General features: G+C 40.1%; 1 protein-coding gene across 1 annotated transcript in view; it reads left to right on the top strand.

Moving 5' to 3' along the window:
- Positions 1–14,679, top strand: part of cspg4 (chondroitin sulfate proteoglycan 4) — a 65,327-nt gene extending 50,648 nt beyond the window's left edge. The window contains exons 7-11 of the mRNA XM_046394096.1: positions 3,463–3,661; positions 4,340–4,471; positions 5,727–5,887; positions 8,198–8,381; positions 9,454–14,679. Of these exons, the coding sequence (XP_046250052.1) occupies positions 3,463–3,661; positions 4,340–4,471; positions 5,727–5,887; positions 8,198–8,381; positions 9,454–11,324 (2,547 nt within the window). The 3' untranslated portion in view covers positions 11,325–14,679. The remainder of the gene's footprint in view (positions 1–3,462; positions 3,662–4,339; positions 4,472–5,726; positions 5,888–8,197; positions 8,382–9,453) is intronic.
- Positions 14,680–17,125: the final 2,446 nt, after the last annotated feature.

Genomic DNA, 17,125 nt, shown 5'->3' with positions numbered 1-17,125 from the left:
TGGCAGGATGGTGACCAGACCTAATCACAATCTGGTAAACAGTCTCTGCAGGTATTGAAGCAGTGCTGGTGGAAGCACAAGGCGAGCTGCTGACTTTTGGTATCAATCCATGTTTCACATAGTCCAGCTTTAGATTCAGGTGTTGTAACTTTTGGGACTGTAGCTGGGGTCCCCACTGTCTGCAAAACGCAAGCAGGCAGCAGGCCTTACTCTCCTCTAATCCCTCATGGTTCAGGGATTATCCAAAATATAGCTTCCTGCTTACTGCCTACTTGACATCTGCTCCTCTGCTCTTCACACCCTGGTAACCGTGCCTGCCCAGTAAGCATTTAAATGGCTGCATTCAATGAAGGCAGGGCTGAATACACATGTGATTGCTGTCATTTAAATGTTGATGAACCAGATTTAATTGAAGGTACACAAAGCGAAATGGGTCTTCTTGGATAAGTTTCTCAGTTATTTTTAATTATACAATCCTGATGTGTTAAATGTTTTCCAAATATTTAAAATTTCTTGCTGTTATCTCCGTAATGCGGGTACAACCTTCAGAGCCAACTTTTAATAGCCCCTTTAATGCATGCAGAAGCAGCAGAGACTGGGGTGTGAGCATTAACAGTAGCCTTCCGTTGGTTCCACTTCTCAGTACTTGTCTGTAAAGTTGTCAGGAGCCATAAAATTTATCATATGAGAGGAACAACGACACCAAGTGTTTTATGATGGATTACGGCTTTGAATGGTTCATGCTGTGTGACGTGGTGATAGAGCTTTGATGGAGTGTCTAACTCAGCAGGTTGTTATGAGAAGTGGACTGCAAGGCAACAAAATTATACACTCCACAACACATTTGTTATATTGAATCGCTCCAGATGAGTCCGAAATACCAGAAATGACAAAAAGGACCTAACAAGAAAGCAGTTTTATCGGTATGTTTCGTCTTTAAGTTTGGTTCCACAACATGAGGAAGGAAGGAGAATTTAGCTCACTTTCAAAGTGTTTTTAAGGAGGAGGAAATGGAGTGTTTGTTAGCCACGTTAGCAATGTGGCTCTAGAGATGTGGGTTGGTCATTCAGTCCACCACTTGAGACCGAGAAAGGTCAACTCACTCCGTCCCACCACAGTTCCACACTACATAGAAGACAGATTTATAGAATCATAACGACACAGCAAAAATGTTCAGGCCAGCAGCCATTTAACATCCGCTGCAGCAGAGGCCCATTTCTGAACAGCCCTTTCTCGCGCTCCACGCATTCTAGCTTCATGTGTAGTATGTTCATAAATGAAATTGGTCATAGAGAAAGAGCAATTGCACGAGGAGGATTCTAGCTTCAAGCTTTATTTGCTGCTGCAAAGACCGGCAAGTAAGATGTGATTTTGCATGCAGATGACTCCAGCAACGGCTGTCATTGAAAAGCGGCAGCAAAGGTACATTTTGCCAAAATGAGGCTGCATTAGGACTTCCCAGAACATATGAGCCCACAAGACCAAGAGGACAAATTGAAAGAAGTTTCATGAGTATAAAACTGAAATGCGACTAGGATGTTTTAGTTGTGCTATCCAAGTTGTCTAAGTCTATCTTTCCACTGTGACAGTTAAGATTTCTTTCTCCACACCTGATAAACGATGAGAAGGCCACAAAGGGGTACTTCAGTAAAAAGCTATAGAGCTTAGAGACCAAATCCCTTGGCTGAAGACCCACGTCCAAATGACACAAAGCTTGTGTCTCATGCATAGAGAATGTCCCCAAGGGCACTTTCAGGCAAAAGAAAAATGAACATCCAGGTAAGCCGAATGATATTTGCAAGTCATAAAACAATCCGAGGCCTTCCTCATTATAGAAATCAGACAGAGAGTGAATACCTCTAATGTTCCACTGGGGAAAAGACAAAGGAACTCCTCCTATAAAAGCAGTGAAAATGGGACTGTGGGTGTGCCACTTTAACTGAGAGAGAGCAGCTTTTTCTGAAGTGTGCCAAGTTGATGAAAGGAAACAGATTATGGGGTCCATTTCAGTAACATGTTGAATAAAACTTTACCCTTGTTTTAATTTATTCAGTTTTACAAAGGAAGCACAGGAAAGACACAGACCCAACTGCTGAAAGGACTAAAGAAAATAAGCATTTTTAAGTACTTATGTCAAATATTTTCTGGATTGCAGTGAAGTAACCGTTCATGTCTCCCCTTGGGATGAATAAATGATCCCTCTACTTAAAGGTCAATTTTTGAATTTGTTCAGCACTTTCTTTTGTGGCCAAATATAACATTCCCAGCTTTGTTTCTAGTGCCAATTAGCAAATGTTATCGCTGTTGAGAACAGCTGTTGTCAATGTACCATGTCTTTCTGGCTCGCTTGTGTTATGCTTATTTGGTTGTGCATTTTCAAATTCCCATGGAACACAGGAACATATGCTGTAAGGTCAGGGTATGTAAAAGCAGCTTAATTCCTGCACCAGCATTTAATCTGTAGAGTAAATCCTCATCTGAGAGGTAGAGACAGGCCTGCAGTATCCAATCTATAAAGCAGCTATTAGACAGGTTGAGATTTAAGTTCTGACATGCTGTTTCTCAAATGGAAAACCTTGCCTGTGTTATTGCTGTCACTACTTACACATACAATCCACAAATGAATGCCACAAGTTCACACCGACCGTCTAAGGTCAGCGAAAGTCATTACAGTTTGCTTCGGGAATTTAAGAAGGAAAAACAACTCCAGCACCTCTAGTGCCTCATTAGAGAATTCCTCTCGACATATGTGTTGTACATGTGCTTGTGCAGATGTAACAGGCTCTCAGTGATTGACACCTGAAGCTTTAAAATCCACCGCCGAGGCTTGCTCTCTCCTCTTCCTCTTGCCGGAGGCTTCTTGCTCTTCACCCTGAGTCTTGAGAAAGAGGTAGCGGGAAAGGTATCAGCTTTCAAGATCAATACGTACCCCTGACTGCAGGGCACCCTCGGCTCACTCTCCCATCTGATTCCTGCTATTTAAGAATGCCTTTCTGAGGATCTGGTCCATTTCTTTCAATTAATGCTCCTTTCAGCCAGCCAACCATTAGAGGTCCATTAAAGCCCCTCCACCCAGGGAGAGTCATTCAGCCTGTGCCGCTGTGCTCCATCTTCTGATAAAAGGAGCGTCTACGCTGTTGCTGAGACATAATTAACTTTTCGGTTTGTCACTGTTGTTTATGGGATGTTTGTAGGATTTGTTTATTTCTTTTGTTCCTTTGGGTTGGTTTCTTTTTGTTTGCTTTTATCTATTTTTTTAAAAAAATCACCTCTGTACTCTGACAAACTTCAGACACTCAGCAGAGTCTAATAATTTCAAATAAACTCCCGACCCCTGGCTTCAATTACATTCCCCCAAACATAACTCAGACTGAGTAATCTGTGGTGTCTTTTCATCTCTCTCTCTCTCTCTCTTTCTCTCTCTCTCTCTCTCTCTTTCCCACTGTCTTTGATATTTCACAGGTTCTTGCCGGAGAGGAAGCTGATATCACCTCCAGCATGCTGAGCACTGAGGACGCTGATACCCCTGCAGAGGCACTGGTTTACCACGTCGAGATGCCAACCAATGGGATGGTGGCTTTGAAAGAGGCACCCGAGGAGGGCATCCTGAATTTCACACAGTCTCACATAAACAAAGGCGAGGTCATCTTCATTCACAAGGGTGAGGCCACCAGGCTGAGAGGACAGGAAGTAACTGCTCAGTCATATTTCTGAATATATCGTTTCCTGCATTGACATGTGTCATGAGAAGGTAAAAATACACCATAGACAAAAGTAGTGGAACACCTGACCATCACACCTTTGGCATCACGTTATAAATACACAGCCAACTTTGCAGCTTTAACAGCTTCCACTCTTCTGTGAAGGCTTTCCACAACATGTCTTTATGGAGCTTTGCTTTGTGCACTGGGGCACAGTCATGCTGGAATAGAAAAGGACCTTCAACAAACTGCTGCCACACAGTTGGAAGCATAGCATTGTCCAAAATGTCTTGGTATGCTGTAACATTAAGATTTCCCTTCACTGGAAGTGAGGGGCTGAACCCAAACCCTGAAAAACAGCCTCATACCACACTTGAATTCAATAATAAGGAGGTCTGTCCCAATACTTTTGTCTTCATAGTGTACTAATCAAGAGTAATCTTTAATTGCCCCTTGTTGTGTTAAGTGAAAGTACAATTCATTAGGGCTGCATTCTGTTTTAGTAATTGATAGAATAATCAGATGTGAACATGTAGTATAATATGAATTACATTACAAGAGCAAAGAGGTGAATAAATGAACCAGTTAACCAAATGAATGATCAGTAAGTGACCTCCAAACCCTTGTGTCTCGTCCAGGTAAGGAGTCTGGAGGTTTCGGTTTCACCGTGACAGATGGAGAGCACACGTCTCCTCTCTACCAGTTTGTTGTCACAGCCAGGCCGCTCACCATTACAATGGTGACGCAGGAGGAGCTCATGGTATTTCCAGGTAAGATGCCAGTATCCATAGCAGCAAAGTAACAATAAGTATATAAATAATAAATATATTGTTTATAATAAATAACAATAAACTGGTCAAAACAGATTCTTCAACTCTTGCTTCAGTCATTACAGTGTAAGAACAGGTCCTTGCATTTTTGCTTTGGTTTTTTTGCACTTTTTAGTGAATAGCAAACTTGAAACTCCTTTCAACCACTGGCTGAGAAAACGCAGGGATTGAAAATTTGAGATGCAGAACAAACACAAAAATATACCATCTTTTTCTTGTCACTCCTTAAGTCATTTACTGTAGAAAATGTACCACATAAACACATTTAATGTGTAAACAATGATCATCATCACCAGTAAAAACAGTACATTTCCATGAACAATGATATAGCATCCATCTGTCTTTGTTCTATGTTAAACATAAAGGAAATAATATTTTAAAAATTGTGGTGGTAAAGATGCTGAACAGCGGCCACTGTGGCCAGATGTGGTAATTGCAAGATAGCGGCACAATGGATTTGCCTTAATTTCCCACGATTGTCTTAAGTTAGTCATTTTATTATTCTATTTATCTGAAACATGTTAAAATGTTACGCAACAGGAGCACAAGAAGAGGAAAGTCAGCTAATGTCACTTTCACAGTATTAGTGCTGAGAGTAAGCTACAGGAAGCGTGTAGCTGCAAAACCTGAGCATTTAAAATAATAAGGCTGAATTGTTTATAAATTTGAATTTTCTATTCATAAGAGGAAGATTTTTTATTGTGTCTTACAAACATTACATAATCTCGCTTTAAGCCTCCTCTTCCTTGATCAACACGTGATTTAAAATGTTCCAGTGCACCAAAGAGAAGCTGTTTTATTATTTTATTTTTTTTACTTTGGAAATAAAATATCACTTTGTTTTAAATGGTGAAAATGTCCCAAATTTCTGAGAAGTGAGTGAGCAAGTGTCAGCACAGAAAATAACCTCAGCGCTATAAATAATAAATTTCTCTTCTAAGCATGGTTTCTGGGATGAGTTTGAAAGCTTGGATAAAAATTTTGGAATGAAACCCTCACCATCAGGAAACGTCTCTGCACAGTAATGTGCATGAGCTGCTGGAACCGCTAAAGTTTGAGGCAATTTCAGACTCTTCTTAATTTCAACTACACTTCCAAGAGGCCATTTTTCACAGAATCATCTCAGCACTCAGAGGACCGTGTGTGTGTGTGTGTGTGTGTGTGTGTGTGTGTGTGTGTGTGTGTGCCTTCACAGGATCAAGGCAGCCCATCACAAGTGCCAATCTGGGGGCTGAAACCAGTGAGGACGGAAATGAGATAAGCTACTCACTGATCCGCCCACCTCGTTTGGGAAGGCTCATTCTGGCCAATGACAGGAACCAATACGAGGAAATTACCCGCTTCTCACAAACGCAGGTAATTACTTTTTCTGTGTGTGCGATGCCGATTGTGTGCTTCTGGCACGTATTTCTGTTCAGAGGCACTTCACTAATTTCCCTTCCTCTCTTCTTAAAATCAATGTTCTACATTAACCTTTAATGATATTGATGCATTTTGAGTGATGTAAAAAAGTAAACAGAGAACACATTAAAGCACAAGATAATAAAAGCTTGTGGATATTAAAAAAAACAAAAAAAAACAAAGCATCTCCTGATGGATTTTCTTCTTCAATAAGCAGTTGCATTAAGGGAACATTGCAAGTTCAACTTTATCTTCTTCTTTTCATATAAAGCCACTCCAGTTTCAGGTTTTGCACTCCTATTAATAGCAGGTTTGTGTTTCTAAGCAGTCAAAGCTGCTCAGGGCACTCGAGTCATCTGCTGCGTAGACCTTCAGACAGACATGTAAGAAGACGTATGCATATAAATGCAGCTAATCCTCCTCCTCCTCCACAAACTGGGGCTGCAGAACTTACCACTCTTCCAGAGGTGGAAATTAAGTCATTTAAATTCTTGCTGTTGCAGCTTTTGACTTGTCTGAATGCTTTAAAATTGGAATAAGACTGTTATTGCATATATTTTACTCAGCTTTGACTTTTATTTATATTACAGAATTCAGTGCAATAAACACGGTAGTAAAGCTCCCTCAATCTAGAGTGAGAGCAGCCTTTAAAAAATTTGTTAGCTGTAAACAATGTCATCAGCAGAAAAACTACAGCATTGGAAGTTAGTTCAAACACAAACTTTTCAGGTTAAATATTATTGGGGGTTTTTTTGTGTAGTGTATTTGTTAGTTATGTTCTGCTCTAATCTGTTTTGTTATGTATATCCAGATATTAAACCTTTCCCAGACAAGAACATAATTTCATGCGCATAAGATTACAATGCAAATGAAGAAGTTCCCAACTCAATTTGTATTCATCCCAAATGTAGTCCTTAAATCGTCACATAATGAGCAATAAATGTGAGAAGTACTTCTTCTTTTTTTTCTTCTTCAGTTTCACCTAAATCACACAACAAATGCCTGCTTCTATAGCTAATGGAAATGTACTGTAATACTTAGACGTACTGCTACTGTGCAGTTAAGTAGCTTCAAACTTCATTAGGTCATCTGCAAGCGCAGTCCATTTTGTACACGGTTGCAATGTTTCAGTTATCTTTCACACAAGATGAGGCATCAGTGTGTTTCTCTTCTTCGCCAGCAGGGGGCCTCATTGAATATGGCATTGTGCCATTGTGATGTTTCAGCTCATCACCAGCATGAGCCTATGAGTATGACAAAACGCCTTTGGTTTTTAGACAGAACTCTTCATCGTGGTGTGGTCCTTGATATCAAAGGGCTCTTTTGTTAGAAGCAGTTCTATTTTTCTCAGTTCAATCAGCTTACATAACCAAAAGGAGAAAAAAAATGCATATCAAAACAGTCCTGACTGTATTTTTACTTATTGATTGATTTAGGATTACTGGGTATACAACTTGACCACGTAGTGCCTTTATGTATTTATGGTAGACCCAGTGTTTGTCTGCCATGGTGACGGACGCGGCGCCCACCCGTTGTCACTTTTGTCTTTCTGTCTGATTCCAGACCGTGTCTTCGTGTCCATTCTTGACCATGTGACCAAAGAAAAAAATTTTCTTTCCCTTCAAACTGCCCTGTTTAAGGTGTGACAGACTAACTAACAATACTGAAAACACAATGCGAGCTTTTGAATTCAGTGAGGTTTGTTCGTGCATGTGTGTGTAATATACTTGGGTTTGCTTGGGTGTAAGAGACAGAGAAAGAGAAGGAAAAGTTGAGTTTAGGACACAGTGATCTCAGAGAGCGAACACAGGCCTTCAGATTCCACTTCTCAAACCCAGATCTCATTGCAGCTGAGCCAAACCACTGCTGCAGTCATTTCAGCTCCCATTTTATTGTGGTGCTTACAAACATCAAAGGAAAAGAGAGTAAAACTAATAAAACTGAAAATGTCTTTAATTTCACTTCAAGTCAGTATCAAGTGATGGTTAACACGGTGTCAAAGCTCATACGGACAAGATATTGACAAACAAAATAGTGTAACAGTATCATGAATGTTTGTCCAGACTCATACTTTTAGATGTTTTAACATAAAAGCTGATGCTAAATAATTTTTCACAATCAGTTAAGTTAACTTGACTGTCTTTATTTGTTCCAGTATGTTCATATTATCTGATTATCCACTTCAGTATGTAAAACCTGCAAATTGTGATATTTAAAGTTTCAAGCAACTCACCTTCCTGTCAATTTGTTGTCTCTGATACACAGCTGGAGTCAGGAGCAGTTTACTATGAGCACCAGATACCAGAGGAGCCTTTCTGGGTAGCGAGGGACTCCATAGAGTTTACACTGTCATCCCAGCCAGCCCCAGATGTCCGCCACATCCTGCCCATCACCATCTCTTACTATGCCGCTCACAGCAACATCTCCTCACAGCTGTGGAAGAACAAAGGTAAATGATGGAATGATGGAGGAACATAATATTGTCACTGGGGTAAATTGCATGTTTTTGAAAACAGCCACTCCAGAAAGGAGTATCTCAATAAATGACCATAATACCTGTAATTTGTGACAATTGTAATTATTTTACATACATTCCCACAGATGTGGAGATGCAGAAATTAGTGGCTAAGTCTATAAAGCCCCATTAGTGGTCTCTGTTTGAAATAATAGCACTAGAGCTACAATGTGGAAATATTATTTTTACCATCTGCAGCACATAATAAGCACATAAGGTGCTTATTTATTCATTTGTTTATTTATTTTAAACTTTATTCTTGCAGGATAGACAGGCTGAGCATGCATGATAAAAAATTTGAATAGATTTACAGAATACATCATGGGCATCATCATGGATAACAGAGGCTGTAATTACCTTATTTTGAGTCTTTCATACCTACACATTGAACAGTTTTACAATTTAGCATTTTAACTTTTTTTTCTTGGAAGATACATATATTTGCATGGCTGTGAGGATTTTTACACTAAGGGGCCTCGGATGAAGTCAGAAACATTGAAATTATGAATGCTGTTACTTTTGAGGGACTGCACTGTTTTAAAAAGATTATTATTACGATTGTTAAAGTTATTATTATTAGAAGTAATAGTAGTAGTATCATCATTAATGTGTAAAGAGTGTATGTGTATTCAACCTTATTAAAATATCATTCCATCATAAAACATGATCTGATCAAATTTACATTGATGTGCAATTTAATGTATCATTATGATGGGAAATCGCAGCTTGTTCTTCCTTTTAGTTTTAGAATAAGTTGTACAGCCTATACTGTAATTTTTAATTGCCTGAAGTGTTCAATGTGATAAAGAGGTTTATCAGTCCTGCTTTTTTTGCTGCCAAAACAACAAGCCTCCTGCTCCATCTGTCTCTCCTAATGTGCCAGCAGCCTAAATGTACTGTGCTGCCTAATTAAATATCGACTGGAGACAGTCAAAACTGGATAGAAAGTATCTGTGAAAACTGAACTGGATGGTATTTAATTATTTTTTTTATTGTTTCTGTTCAGGTCTGGAAATTGTGCAAGGCCAGAGGAAAGCCATTGATGATTCAATTCTGGATGCCTCCAACCTTCTCGCAAGCCTATCTGAAGTTCAACAAGGCCATGTGGATGTGGTTTTTGAGATTAAGCGTTTCCCTGACCATGGGCGTATCACCCTGGGTGGTCAGGACCTGCCACGTAATGCCCCAACTTTCACACAGGACGATGTAACTCAAGGAACTGTCGAGTATCTCCATGATGACTCTGGGGCCTCCTTTGACAGCTTCTCTTTCAGGGCACGTCTAAAGTCTGAAGGTCATAGTTTGGCTTCACCTGCAGAATCTGTGTTCCTGGATGAAATCTTTAACATCTCAGTCAGACGACGGGGCTCTGATCCCCCTGAACTAGTCACTACAGACATGCTCTTGGAAGTTCTTCAAGGTTCCATGACCATCTTGACCCAGAAGCATCTCAATACTCAAGATGAGGACAGTCCTCCAGATGAGGTGCACTTCAAAGTGACTAAAGCTCCTAGCAATGGTCGACTGGTTGACTCACTCACGATGGAACCCATTTCTGAGTTCACGCAAGAAATGATCAATCATGGGCAGGTCGGTTTCTACAGCGATGGCAGCCTTGCTGATGGCTTTATGGATTTCATCGTGTCAGATGGAAGACACCAAACAGAGCCTCACACTCTCCATATCGGCGTTCTAGCTCGCACCCTGCTTCTTGACAAAGCCCCTGAAATCAAGGTCAAGCAAGGTGATGATGAGACTCTGGTGACTGAGGAGATGTTGCGGGCCACTACTGGGGGCCCTGTAGAGGAGGACATCCTTTACAAGATCACAAGTGTTCCTAAATATGCAGCTGTCATGGTAGACCGGCAGCCTACATCCGCCTTCACCCAGAAACAGATAAAAGAAGGCAGAGTCAGTGTTCGCTTCGTCAAGTCCACTTCCCCTAGAGACAGTGTCGCATTTGTAGCTCGTAGTCGAGCTGCTAATGTCTCCTCTGTCCTCAACATCACAGTCCAGCCTCTGGCCAACATTGCTCAGGATCCCCTCTTACCCCAAGGTGCTCTTGTCCAACTGGACAGGAAGCTTCTGGATGCAACTCCCTTGGCAAACAAGACCAGAACATCCCCCACATTCACTGTCATCCAACAGCCAAGGGGAGCTCGTTTTGTGAGGTCTGGAAGTCCTGGTGCAGGTCAGCCAGTGAGCACATTCAGTCAGAGGGACCTGGATGAGGGTCGTGTGGCCATGGAAGTCCTGAATAGCTCTTCTGGATCACAAGGTAGTGTCATTCAGGATGAAGCCCGCTTCCTGCTCAAAGCCCATGGGGTTCCTCCTGCAGAATGTGTGCTTTCCTTTCAGACTGGCCCATACAATGCCTCCGGGGTTTACCCTGCCACTCTGCTGAAGCTTCCCTCAGAAGCCCCATCGAAGGACAGTAATCTCCCCCCTGGTGTGGGAGGGCCCCCTCATGCCACTCCAGCTAGTCCCCGCTGGAGGGGTGACATGGACTGGCCCCGTGGAGATGCCCCTACAACAACATCTTCTGGCGCTAGTCCCCACGGGAAACCACATGTTTCCCGACGCAGTAACTTCTGGTCTATTCTCATCCCAATCCTGGTAATCCTCCTCCTCTTGCTCCTGGCAGCCGTATTGGCCTACTACCTGATCCGTAAAAACAAGACCGGCAAGCATGACGTCCAGACGGCAGCATCTAAGCCCAAGAACGGAGAGGTGGCCGGCACAGAAACCTTTCGCAAAACTGACCCAGCCAATAACATCCCCATGTCCAACATGGACTCCAAAGATGCAGACCCGGAGCTGTTGCAGCACTGTCGGACAACAAACCCAGCTTTGAAAAAGAACCAGTATTGGGTCTGAGACACTTTGAGTTAGGACACCGAGGGAGGTGGATGTCAAGTGTTTGGAAGTCTCCTCAAATCATTCCTCTCAGTATTAAAGACCTCTTGCCACACCTGTTTAGAAGAAAATTATTTTCTGACACCATTAGTTATTACGTTTCTCAACATAACTGTGGACAAATTCTCAGGCAATGAAACACTGAATAGTTATTGGCAAAGAAAGAGGCAGTTTCTTATCTAGGATCTAGGGAGGTTCTATTTATTTTAGTAGTTATCATTCCTCTTTGTTAAAGGGCACAAATGAAGACATAAACATGTCACGTGTTTGCAAAAAGTATTTTGGTTGTGCTCTGCCATTGTACTCCATATGATATCGTAGGCCATTATTATTCATTGAAGTGGAAAGGTAAATTAAAATCTTTGTGATAGTCTGACTTTAGTTTTTGATTCATCATGAAAGTTGTTAGGCCTTGTATATAGATGATGAGGTAAATATATGCTGTATTATCGAGAAGATGAAAAACTGCCTCTTCGTGTTTTCTCTTTATAATGTTTTAAAGGTACCATTCTATATGTTTCTCAGGGCTAAATTCAGTTTAAAGGAATAGTATAACACTTAGGAAAATAAGCCAATTTTCTTTTTCTTGAGAGGTAGATACTTCTGTTCAATAAGAGACCACAGCCTGTTAGCTTAGCTAAACATAATGGCTAAGAGGGTAACAGCCAAAAAAATTTACAAGTCATAAATTAACATGTTAAATTGCTTTGTATTATCCATACAAAAACCGCAGTGTAAAAACAACATCTAAGTGATTCCTATGTGTGTACTCTTTTTGCGATGCTAAGCTAACTTGGCTAACCTAGCCATGACCTGGCTGTGGCTTTATATTAAACAGACAGATAAGAGGTTGGGGTTTTCATAGATACTATGGATGCTACTATGGGTTCTCATCCAGCCCTGTAAGAGAGTAAATAAGCTTAGACATCCCAAAATGTTGAACTAAGGTGTTAATTTAATGTCATCACATGAAAACATTTTAGTAGTTTGACTTTTGTGTGAAAAGAAGATGGTTTAATACTAAAATCTAAAATTAAAAACTTGTTGCAGTAACTTGCACAAGTTTGATTGAATTTAGCTCAAAGTCATGCCATCACCTGTCATATGTTATTATTTCTGCATGCCTTCAAAGTGCTTGTAAATATTCACTGGACTGGCACAGCACTGACCGCAAAACCACGCAATACACATTTTGCAGACCACAGGGTTACATTGGGAGTCCTGGTCGTTAACACATCCATACTGGCTGAAAGGCAGGGGTGAGGTCATCTCAGACTGGTATGTTCCCAGTTTCCAAGTCTGCAGATAAGACTTCATAAGAACTGGTTGGTGCTAGGGTGGGGAAAATAAGTAAAATGTTCCACTGGTTAAGCTGTATTGATTGATTGAAATAAACTGGTTTAGGGATTTCAAAGCTGTTTTTGATTGGAAACATTCCATACTTAAGCTGAACATAAAGATTGTCATTTACTGAAATTATGACTTTTTAGACTTGTTTTGTATGCTGAAACTAAGAAGAGCATTACTGTAAATCAGCGTCTTTATTGTCTCTCTAACCTGTGATGGTTATCTGGCTGTTGAATGTTGTGTAAGTACTTAAGGTGAGGAAGAAAGTTGACAGTGAGAGAATTGGATAATTTTGATCCACTAAGGAAAAGAAAGATTCAAACAACATTTTTATTTTCTGAAAATTGTTTGAGTGTTTGCTGTACATTTCTTTTCTCATACTGTATACCGATGACACCTTATTCTTTGTTAGTCATATACTGAATATAAAATAATTTCTTTGCAGTATTCATCTTCTAGTGATCTTATATTTTTGTAGTGTTTTGAAAGCAGGAAATAAAAGTAGGGATTGTACAGACAGCACAGAGCTCAGGAAGTGATGTGTATTTTCCACTGACACTATCTCTTACAGATAGCTGAAATAAAAATACTGGACATCAGGACACCAACTCCACATCTTACCAGTTTAATGTGTACATATTCTGTTTTTGAGTAAGATTTTTTGAGCTTGATTAATTTCCGAAATTTATATATATATATAGATAGATAGATAGCATGTTTTGCGTCAAAGCTACGTGTACATGCAACCACATCTGATTAGACTGCTCAACTACAAACTACACAGGAGTGTGCGTCTCTGGGTGTGAGTGTGTGTTCGTGTAGATGGCCATCTTTTCAATCTGTCACTCATCTGTATTATGCTTAACGAAGGCTGGGTTCTTTGCAGTTTCATCACCACCCCTCATTTTCATTATTTATTATTTCTGTTTCTCCCCATACATCAATTTATGCAAACAAGTGACATGCTTTGTCAGAGATTAAATTGTAATGTATAAACTGCAGGTGCCTCTAAAGATAATGGTGACACAAAGAAATGTTTAAATTCTGGAACAAGAGAAATGTCTATTGCCACAGTATGCCTCTGAGCTTGTTCTTGGCACAAATAGAAATAAAACCATTCATGCAACAAAATCTGTGTTAATTGTTTTATCAGTGAAATTTTTGTTTTGCTGTTTTGAATTCACACTACCGTACTTTGGTATGTAGTTTAACATTACAAAGCTCTCTCTTCATTGAATTGCTTCAAAGATCCAGCATGTTTTTTTAATTTGAACATTATCCATGTTTTACTGCCTTCCTACCAGATTACTATAATTCAACTCTTGTTTAAGCAAAGGAGCTGAAGAGGACTTTGTCTACCAAGGGCTCAGAATGCAGGAGCCCGTCTTCTAATACAAACAAAGAGAGAACATTATTTCAGGGTTGGCTTGTCTTCACTGCCTCCCAGTGACATTTCAAATTAAGTACAGAGTTTTAGTTATTGCTGAACAACAAGGTGTGAACTGTTGTGCCCATATAGTAAATTAAAGTCTCAGGTCAGTGAACCATTGCGTCCACTCGTTTCTCGAGTTTGTCTTGAAAGTAGATCTTCCAAATTATTTGACAACAAGAAGAACAACAAGAATGAACAAATAAATAAAGGTCTTTCTCTTGCTCTTATTTTATTATTTTTTTGGAAATTTATTCTGGAGCATTTTCTGTCCATGTAGTTGTTAATATTATAACATGTCTAGACTTGCACTATATATTTAATTTACTTTAAACTTTTAGAACTAGTTTATTTCAGGATCAAAAGGTTTGATTTCAATTAATGATATATGTATGATGTGCTCAAATGTAATGCAATAGTCCTCATGATCTCTGTATGAATTTTAATACTAAAAATAAAAAGTTCATAAATTTATTTACTGTAAAATTGGTCCTTTAATTAAAATACATGTATTTGAATTCAGTGTTCAAGAGAAAGACACCTGACTGTGCATGTTTTAGTTATTTAGAAGAAAGAATAAAATTTAAAAAAATACTAAAAATAAACAGAATAAAGAATAAAGAATAAATTTAAGAATAAAGTTGCTGCATCTGTATAAGGAAAACATCTTTCTGTCAAGCTTTTGTTATCTGCTTTTTATAGACACTGTAAGCGTATTTGGCCACCAGGTGGCGTTCGGGTGCACACAAGCTCTGGCAGAAACCAGATCAGCTTTTGCAGCCGTTCGTCAGCATTTAACAAGGTTCTCTGCATCCGTCATTCTTTCCAGTGAATGGCCTTTATGTTCAGTGTTTCTCTCTACGTTTTACATTTCCTTGCTTTCCTCCGGTCTTCTCCTGATGACTCTGGCCTGCCATTGGTCCGTCTCCACTCATCCTGCAGGTTTCATAAGCTGCTTGGCACAGCTGCTCCTCCACATGTGTCAGCTTAGATCACCGTGCTGTGGATGTCTCAAGTTTGAAATGAAGGCAATAAAGATACTGTACTTCACTGTTTTTAAAAACTAACAGCTAACAATAAATCTAAAATCAAATGTGAGAAAACAGAAAATGAAATGTTCCAAAGAACTCAAATGAACAACAACAACAAATCTGTCTCATTTGCCACTAAAGCCTACTTGTGCACATCTGGTTCTAAACCTAAATTTAAACTGAAGTGGTATGTTTTTAAAGTTAAATGTTCTGAACTAAAACTAGCAAAGCATCAAGGGGACATTGTGAGTAAGGCTAAAAGTACAAGTGGGAAACATCTGCAAGAGATTTATTATCTGATCAAACATTAATTAAAGTATATTGAAAGAGCACTCATTTTCATGCCTTTATAAGCATTAACTAACAGGAGTTATGAACAACTTGGATATGAATTTCATGTGCTGACGTTGGAGGGGTGTTTGTGGTGTTATAAATCTAAGCTCTGCTACCAAAAAATGCAATCCATGTATGTTTTTTGTAACCACAGGCTTCCCGCTAGATCGCAGATTCTAGTGTTGGATCGAAGTGTGTTTCTTCCTGCGGGACTCCTCTTTTATGTGTTCAGCTTGGTGAGAGAGAATGAGTCGCTGAGATTGGCGGATGTTATCCAACATTAGTCTGGGACAAACTGACTCCTCCTTTCTCCCCACTGACAGGAATGAAAACACACAAGACAAGAAGGACGATGCATTTTTGAGATGCCAGGAAGATTAAATGCTTGAAAGTATTTAACAGTGAAAATCAAGGACTAGACAAAGTGTCACATCCCATCGGCTTGTATTGAAGTTTTCTGGAGAATAGATTACATACTCATTAGTTGTCAGCGTAGAATGAAAAATGAGTGAGAGAACCACAAAATGGCTTAACTATTTCTCAGTCCCTTTAGTATAAAATTGCTTGAAAGATACCAGCTCTGACAGATATTTGACCTCCTCTGTCGCACACTCATTTTACAAGCAAAGCATCCAGCAATTAAGTGAGCATTATTTCCAGCCTCTTTGAGTTTCAGGACATCAGTTTGCTTGTTAACCTTCAATATAAGTCAGAGCTGGGTTGTGTTGACATTGGCTTTAGCTCTTAAAAGCAGGCTCTGAATCGGCCCCGGGAAGAGAGACATGCCTGTTTGCTTTGGACTTTACTCTGCTACACAATCTACAGACCCCATCAGCTCACGACATGCAGTAAGTGCCATGCAAAAGGGCAAAGCGCAGTGCGTTTAGGGCCATGCTGTTCCTGCCTTTGACTCAAGTCGGTCATGTCAGTGCAGAAGTCAAGACCTGATAATGAAACCTCTCGACCTGATTGTTGTATCACTGCTGTCAGATTGAATTGGAATCCACAGATTCCTGATTCCGCCCCACAACAGCTGGGATCATGTTTATGACTCTTATGACTCTATATGTTCATAGCTTAACTGTCAGATAAAACCATCCATCAAAATGAACTTCATGTGGTCTGAGTTTGAGCAAAATGCAACAAGCCAGGAGTCAAATGTTCGCATGTAACAGTAGGAGTTTGATATTTTACTGGTTACTGGTACTTGAGTTTGTTGTGATGATCACAAACTCAAAACAAGTTAGGAAATAAAATGCGTCAAATTAGAAACAGATGACTCCATCTATGATATTTTGGGTCTGTTCTGTAAAACTGTCGTGTGACACTCGCGCTGAACACATGCAACACTTTCACATGCAGCTGTCACAGAAAGTTGGAGGTGGGTCCCCGGGGCCATATGTTGGGGTCAGGAGATCAGTGTAATGTGCTGGGCTGGGGCCACAGTGAGAGTCAAACACGAGCCTGGTGCTACAGTTGGTCCCCAAGAAAGAAAGACTTTCAGTCAAAAGGACACACAGAGACAGCTGGAAGAGGGAGAAGTTAGTCTGTTGCCCACCTTACTGTACAGAGTGTGTGTGCGTGTGTGTGTGTGTGTGTGTGTGTGTGTGTGTGTGTGTGTG

The sequence above is a fragment of the Scatophagus argus genome, chromosome 7 (genome assembly GCF_020382885.2).
Source record: "Scatophagus argus isolate fScaArg1 chromosome 7, fScaArg1.pri, whole genome shotgun sequence".
NCBI lineage: Eukaryota > Metazoa > Chordata > Actinopteri > Scatophagidae > Scatophagus > Scatophagus argus.
The sequence above is the reverse complement of the archived record's forward strand: the minus strand, read 5'-3'. Positions and strand labels throughout refer to the sequence as shown.